This window comes from Apodemus sylvaticus, chromosome 22, assembly GCF_947179515.1.
Source record: "Apodemus sylvaticus chromosome 22, mApoSyl1.1, whole genome shotgun sequence".
NCBI classification, from domain to species: Eukaryota; Metazoa; Chordata; class Mammalia; order Rodentia; family Muridae; genus Apodemus; species Apodemus sylvaticus.
In genome coordinates, this window is record NC_067493.1 from 45,247,859 (window position 1) to 45,256,158 (window position 8,300).

General features: G+C 45.4%; 1 protein-coding gene across 1 annotated transcript in view; it reads right to left on the bottom strand.

The window, feature by feature from the left end:
- Ccdc62 (coiled-coil domain containing 62) overlaps positions 1 to 7,964 on the bottom strand; it is a 35,642-nt gene extending 27,678 nt beyond the window's left edge. Inside the window, exons 1-4 of the mRNA XM_052168360.1 lie at positions 7,803 to 7,964; positions 4,376 to 4,568; positions 2,366 to 2,532; positions 690 to 791 (exon numbers count right to left, since the gene is read on the bottom strand). Coding sequence (XP_052024320.1) covers positions 690 to 791; positions 2,366 to 2,532; positions 4,376 to 4,568; positions 7,803 to 7,964 — 624 coding nt within the window. The remainder of the gene's footprint in view (positions 1 to 689; positions 792 to 2,365; positions 2,533 to 4,375; positions 4,569 to 7,802) is intronic.
- Positions 7,965 to 8,300: the final 336 nt, after the last annotated feature.

An 8,300-nucleotide genomic window follows, 5' to 3' on the forward strand; every position in this document is an offset into this window, starting at 1 on the left:
ATCAATGGCACACACCTGCAAATGCCCCAACTATACCAACAACTCCCCCTGCATAGCAACTGGCAAAGATGCAAAAGGCCTCTCTCTCCCTCCTCTTCCTCTTCCCTCTCTTCCCCCTCCCCTCTCTCCTTTCTCTCCTCCCTCCCTCCCTCCTTCTCTCTCTCGCTCTCTCTCTTCCTCTCTCCCTCTCTCCTCACTCTTACCCTCTCCCTCTTTCTCTCTGAGGACTCCATGCTTCACACTCTACCAGTGTTTGACAGCTTCCAGTTTTCCTCTTTCTCTTTTTGTTTGGTTTTTTCAAGACAGAGTTTCTGTATGTAGTCCTGGCTATTCTGAAACTCCATCTGTAGACCAGGCTGGCTCGAACTCACAGACATCCAGCTGCCTCTAGCTCCAGAATGCTGGCATTAAAGGCTTGCACTACTACTGCCCAGCTTCCTCCTGTTTAATAAAAGACTAGCAAGCATCTAATGGCCAGTATCTTCAGGAGAACTACCGCAGATCCCAGGAAAGATTCACTGAACGAGTCCAGAGGCTTTGGGAACACTGTGTAAGGCTGCCCCTTTCATCTCTAAAAGCAGAAGGTGAACGGAGCGGCTCTGTGTTTTTGGGCTAAGCGCTCGGGGAAGGATGGGTGAGCTCTGTAAGCTGCAGAGTGCTCTGAGGTGGATGGAAGGCATTTCAATTACCTTTAGCTTTATCATGGTAGTGAGAGCCTGCTCTCTAGCTTGCAATTGTCCTACCTGAGCAGAGAGGTCCACTAACGTGCTGCTGAGATTTTCATTTCTAGCCTACAAGAAAACAACACAGAAAACTCTAGTCAGTCTGTTAACACTTCCATTGTGCTGCCAACCACAATCAACACTTGTTTCTGTTTTTTTCTTTTTATTTAACATTTTCCAGGAACTATGTGGGTAAAGCAACAATCATCAAAAGGAATGCAAATACCTACCCCTCTGTTAGCCCTAGCCTCCTCTCAATACTTAGCAGTTGTTCGAACTTGTACTGACTTATATAGGTTATGTTTATAAACATTTCTTTTTAAGTAAAATCATTGTTTTAATTAATACACAAATAAATCATCCCAAGCTTCCTTAAAGAGGAAGCAACTCATTTCCAGGCAGGGTTTGTCTGTGTAGCCCTGGCTGTGCTGGAACTCACGCTGCAGACCAGGCTGGCTTCTAATTCACAAGATCTGTCTGCCTCTACCTCCCAGGTGCTGATGTTAGAAGCGTGCACCACCACACCTGGCTACATCTTTTTTTAACATCTAGGCTAAAAATCTTTACCCTGGGTTTGGCTCAATACGCTGGGTTTGGCTCAATAGCTGACATACATTTGTCCAAATCCTATAGAAAGTAAAGCACAAAAAGTGAGCCATTACATAAACCGGTGCTGGGGTGATGAGGACTGAGTCCACATGTATTCACCAGTTCCAGAGAGCAGTTCCATGGTGCAGTGCCTCAGAAGTGGGGTGCCATGTGTGTGAACACAGCAGACATGGGAACTCTGGACTCTCCACTCAGTTTTGCTGTGACCCTAAAACTGCTCTAAGATATAAAGCTTAGCTGAGCATAGTGGCCCACTGTGACTATCGCATTCAGGAGGCTAAGGCAGCAGGGACAACAGCCTAGGCTACATAGTCCATAAGAAGGAAGGATGGAAGGAAGGAAAGAAAACAAACCCAATTTTGCCAATTTTATCTCAGATGAGTTCCTAGCTTTGGCATGGGTGTGTCTATCATATCAGACAAGACCTTAGGTTAATCCCAGTACTTCAGAGGCTGAGACTGGAGGACTGAAGCCTCAATACTAGTTAGAGGAGACTTAGGGAGACATGTTTCAAAATAAAAATTAAAAAAAAAATTCTGGGAATATAAAGTATTTTCATCATCAAGGCCCTGGGTTTAATCTCCACTACAGGAAAAGGAGAGGAGAGGGGAGGGAGGGGAGACGGGAAGGGGGGGATGAGAGAGGCCAAGGGAAGTGGAGGGGAGGGATTCAGGATCTGGAAAGCCATATCTGAAGCTAACCAAACTTGAAGATTCTTATTTCAGACTTTGAGAAAGGTTTTCTGAAATAACCCATTGTTGTTCAAATGGACACTGGCTCTAAAGCAAATAGCAAACCCTCTATGTGTATAGACTGTGATGAGACTTCATCCCAGCACAGAGCAATGCTGTGCAGTTGTGCAGCTGTGCAGCTGTGCAGGAGGCAGGGCAAACACAGAGCTAAGATGGACAAAACACACACACTTCACGCTCCCATACACACAGCTGCTTCTAATGATGACATTTAAAGTTAAGTTTTCTGTAATTGAAACCCAGAATTCAGACTAATAAAGTTCATCAAAAATTAAAACAAACCTCAAGGTCTTCAGAAAGGAGGGCAGAATGTGTAGCCTTTTGAGCCATTTCCTGGAGCTGTTGCTGAGTCTTCTGAAGAGCTGTCTGACATTCTGTTTGATTGGATTCAAGGGTTTTGACCTTCTTCATGAGTGACTTGATTATGTCAGTTCTTTTATTCAGCTCACCTGAGGGAAATTTCAGTCACTTTGTCTATACTGAGACGTAATAGGCAGCATTTTCAAAATCAGTGATTATGAAATAAAGGTCTTTCAATAAATAAAAGGATGCACATTTTAAACCATTTTACTATGAAATGTACAATACCATATGAATTCCAGACACAAACACTGACACCAACCAAAAGTCACCTTTGTACACATAATCTCTGTTCATGTCCACATCCCAGCCACTGCCCGGATTGTAGAATCATCACTGCCTTTCTGGGTATCCACTCCCCATGCTAAGGGTGGTAGGCCAGGCACCTGTCCACCACTGAGCTACACTCCAGGCCAACAGCCTTGCTTTTTACTATTATTGTTCTCCTACCTATCTCTGCATCTACCCCCAAAGTATAACATAACCATATACAAACAGAATTATACTCAGGAATTGGTCTCTTCACTTGTAAGATCCCGAGAGCCATCAAAGTTGTAACTTATATTTATCACTAACGCTGCTACATGACAGTTTATTAAGTTAGAACAGCAACATGTACGTATCTGCTCTGCTCTTGGTGATTACGCAGGTCGTCCTCACTTGGCAGCTATTAAATAGTGCTGCTCTGAATATCCCCTTATGTGTATCTTGAGGTATTTCTGCTTTGCTGCTCAAAATGTGGTCCTTACTCCTGCAGATTTAGGATCACTGGAGATACTGCTAGAAATGCAGGGTCCTGATCCAGGCATGCAGTGCCTAGCTCCCAGCACTCCAGCACTAGGTCAGTGAAAACAGTAAGAATAGGGGTTCAAGTTCATCCTTTGCTACAAAGAAAGTCCAAAACCAGCCTAAATGGCAGAATACTCTATCTCAAATTTGAAAAATAAATAAAAGACAAAGTGCTGAAGAGATGACTCCGTGTTAAAGAGCTTATTCTGCTCTTACTGAGGACTCAAGTTTGATTCCTAGTACCTGCACTCTGTGGCTCACAACTGTTTTTTTTTTTTTTTTTGTTTTGTTTTGTTTTGTTTTTTCGAGACAGGGTTTCTCTGTGTAGCCCTGGCTGTCCTGGAACTCACTCTGTAGACCATGCTGGCCTCTAACTCAGAAATTCACCTGCCTCTGCCTCCCAGAGTGCTGGGATTATAGGTGTGCGCCACCACCGCCCGGCTCAACTGCCTTTAACTCCAGCTCTAGAGGATCAGACTCTGCCACCAGGACCCTCTGGCATTAGTACCAACCCACATGCACATACACACACACCCTACACATAATAACAATAAAAGCTGGAGAGGTAGAATAACAATAAAAGCTGGAAGGCAGAGGCAGGCGGATTTCTGCGTTCGAGGCCAGCCTGGTCTACAGAGTGAGTTCCAGGACAGCCAGGGCTACACAGAGAACCCTGTCTCGAAACCCCCCCCTAAAAAAATATAATAATCATAAACTCATCAAATAACGTGTGGGAGTCAACGCTCTCTCCCCAAGCTTAGGCACTAAGGGCTGGGCTTGGGCTGTTAGGCTTAGGAGGGAGCACCTTTATGTGCCGAGCCACCGTGCCACCCTCCTCCATTTTAAAACATGATCATGGTGACTCAGGGCTTTGAGCATTCCCTAGCACTGAACTACACCCTCAGATATCATCCATGTTAACACCGTGTTTAACTGTAGCTCTGGCCAGCACTTCCTACATTTGAGTACTCTGCCTCTCTTGTGTCTGTACATCAGGGTGACTGTTTATAAAGTCCTCCCATCTTCAACAGGGCCAAACCCCATGACATGAGGAGCCGTTTTCTTTACCTCTATGTGCTTTCTCATGAGCCCTCTTAACATGTCAGCACACACGCATATGCACAGGACCTTCACGTTTCTGACCTTCTAATTTGCTGCAGCGTTCCTCCAAAGTCAATACTTTCTGCCGATCCTCTTCCCACGAAAGAAGTTGTCTCTGATGCACTGCAACCATATCATTGAGCTCTTTATCTCGATCTTTCAATTCTCCAATGAGCAACTGAAGCTCCTTCCGCTGTTTCTCAATAGTGGAATTCTCAACTTCTGATCCGATGTTCTAAATATGGAGGGTGGTTTTGAATCAAGAGAAACCCAACACCACACATCAGCCATAATTAACTTTCCGAACAACTATACTCTTTTGTGGCCATCTCTGAACTGTGAAATTAAATTGTATGCTCTTTTAAGAACAATATATCAAGTTATATCTGTTTATGTTCAAGCCTGTTGCAGTCTGCCCCATCATCCTCCATCATACAATTAGGACCTCGTCCTAAGCTTCTGGCTAATTCCAGGGCCCTCAGCTTCTGCTTTCCCCGCCCTTTACTGTCAATCTTCCTGTTACAGTCAACAATGCTCTGTCCTTCTGTGTACTCCAGCACACGCATGCACACATGTGCACACCGTACACGTAGAGACCTCCTGCTGCTTTGTGTGTATGTGTGTGTGTGTGTGTGTGTGTGTGTGTGTGGTACTGGAGCTCAAACCCAGAGCATTAATGAGTGTGTGATTTAACTACTAAGTTATATCCCCAATCCTTGGCCTAAAAATTTTGGAGAAACAAAGGAAAAGATAAACATGAAATAATTGTTTTTTAACAATATTATAGCTAATTCTCATCAAATAATGGGAATTTTAATCTGTAAGAAAATTAAGCTAGCTGTGGTAGTACAACTCGTTAGTTCCAGCACTCCAGAGGTGGAGGTAGGTGGATCTCTATGAGTTCAAGGCCAATCTAGTCTATACATCAAGTTCCAAGCCAGCCAGAACTACATAGTTAGACTCTATGGCAGCAACAACAAAAATATAAATAAACAAACTAATTAAATTCTAAATATTAACACATGCATTATTGAAATATTCAATCTATCAAGGGCAATTTAGCATTTTTTAAAGATTTATTTATTATGTATACAGTGTTCTGCTTGTAGGTATGCCCACCCATAGGCCAGAAAATGGCACCAGACTCATTATAGATGGCTAGGAGCCACCATGTGGTCGCTGGGAATTGAACTCAGGACTTCTGGAAGAGCAGTGCTCTTAATCTCTGAGGCATCTCTCCAGCCCTGAAATGTAATATTGTTGCTTGTCATCCTCAACATATATAATTAAAGCAAGGGCCAAGAGGACCCAGGGGACTCAGACTTGATTCTCAGTACCCACATAGCAGCTCAGAACTGCCTTCACCTCTAGGGCCAGAGGGTCTGATGCTCTCTTTTGGCCTCCTTGAGCACCAGGCACACACATGGTGTGCAGACATATATGCAGGTAAAACACCCACGTGTATAAAAGAACAAATAAATCATAAAAAGGGTGGGAGGGCTCGGGAGACAAAAGTGTTTGCTTTACAGCCTGGCAACATGAGGGCCATGCCCAGGACCCAGGTAAAAGTTGGAGGGAAAGAACTTAGCAACTCCACAAAGCTGTCCTCTGGCTTCCACATGTACACTTGTGCTACATCCACACACACACACATGTACACATGTGCTACATCCACATGTCATATGCACACATGTAATTTAAACAATAGGCCAGGCATGGTGGTGCTTATCAAGGCAAAAATTACCTATAATCCTTCTTGGTTATTATCACCTTGCTGTTGTGTTTTTGAGAGTGTTTCTCGGTATAGCCCTGGCTGTCCTAGAACTTGTTCTGTTGACCAAGCTGGCCTTGAACTCAAGAGATCCGCGTGCCTTTGTCTCCCAGGGTTGGGATTAAAGACGTGTACCACCACCACCTGGCTGTGACGAACCATTTTAAAGTCCAGTGTATGTCAGGTCCTATCAACCTGATTCTGGAGTTGGCCGCTTAGTGGTTATATAACCGTAATCAAGTTACTTGGCATTTCTCACTCTTCGTTTCTTTACCTGTCAAATGGTAACAGAAGTACTATTGGGCAAGTGTTCTACCACTGAGCAGTATCTACAGTATTTTTTAATTATTATCACTTTTGTGTATGATTGTTTTACTGCATGTACACTGGGGTATCGCTTGCATGCTTGGTGCCTGTGGAGGTCAGAAGTTGCTGTCAGAGCTGCTGACATTTACAAGTCACCATATGGGCCCTGGGAATCAAACCTAGGTCTTTTGGAAGAGTAATCAGTTCTCTTAAGCCAACTATTGAACCATCTCTTTAATACCTACAGCCTTTAAAAAAAATACCTTTTGAGACTTAGTCTCACTAAATTGCTTTGCTCCTGGGCTCACTCTAAGGCCTTGAAATTTCCAGTCTCCAAAGTAGTTGGGATTACAGACCTATAGTTTTTTTTAAGTGCCTGGCATATAGTGACCACGCAACATTAGCTACCATTATTATTATTTAGACAGGGCCTTGCTATGCAGCCCTGTCAGTTCTGCAAACTGGCCTTGAACTCACAGAACTCAATAAGCCTTTACTTCCCATGCACCTTCTGAGATTACAGGCGTGCACCACCACACCTAGCTTAATCATGTGTATGTGTATAGGTAAGAGAACTTTCAGGAGTTGGTTTCCCTTCTTCTACCATATGGACTCGAGGGATAGAACACAAATCTGGCCAGCTTCATGAAACCACTGGGCCATCTCATTGGCCTAATATTAGCTACTATTAAGTTTTACTATAAATCAAATGGTAAAAATTATGTTCTGTTTTCGTGTAAAAAAGGTGGGGACTGAACTTGCCTCATGCATGCTAGATAACTCTACCCCTAAGCTAAGCCTAACCCCAGCTTAAAGACAATATTTAACGCTGGGATCCGATGGCTCACACCAATAGTCTCAGAACTTAGGAGGCGGGGCAAGAAGGGGCGGAGTTACAGGGATGCCAGCGTGGTCTACCCAGGGCGTGGAGGGCAGTACAAGTTCACAGGGCAGTCATGTATATGCTTCTTGGAAAAGATTTATAAATAATGACTTACAGTTACTTACTAGTACCTAAATACACACACAAAAGAACTTGGAATTCCAAGTCACAATACCTGAATTCCAGTCTATAGGAATGGCAGCGGGGCTCAGTGGAGGTAACCAGGCAATAAACCAAGCACACACCAAGTGTGCACGTCACCCTACACGGATACAGAAGTGCAAACCTTGGGCAAATTCACTTTCAAGACTGTCTGCTAAAGGGAAGTAAGAAGTCCGTCCACTCGCTAGGCTACTGTTAAATAAACGGGGGAGGGCAATGTCCCCGCCAACGTTCAACTGCAGTGCCCGGGTGCTCGCGCCTGCGCGCCGGGTCCCAGCTAGGGTCCGGGTTTTGTTGGGCTGAGAAAACGGCCTCTCCGCATCGCCTCCCGGGGCAGCGGCGCTCACCTGGCGCCGGTATAAGGTCGCCGGAGGGTTCATGGATGATGCCCCCGCCCCCAGAGAGAGTTGGTGCCAGCAGCGGGTCACCTCAGACGTGCCATAGGTGCAGGGCCGCAGCGGCGGGGGTAAGGCCACGGCCCAGGACGCCGCACCCTCAAGGCTACGCATGCGCACCCAAACCGCCCGGCCGCGCTAGGGCGTCGCGCAGGAGGGACGCTCCGAGTCTCGCGAGACTTGAGTGCTCGCGGCTTGAGAACGCGAACCTACATTCCCACGCTGGGAGTGCGTCGCGGCGCCAAAGACCAAGTGAAATGAAAAGCCGTTTCTGGGTCCCAGTGACCCTGGTTCCCTTGGTGTCTGGCTCCCCTTTACCTCAGCTAGAGCGTCTGCTGTTTGCCTCCCTGTGGACATGTAGTGGGTCCACATCAGCCATCTAGCTGCTCTTCATAGTGATGAGAACATTCCGTTATCACTTTTACTGTTACTGCTGGATCCGCGGCTGAG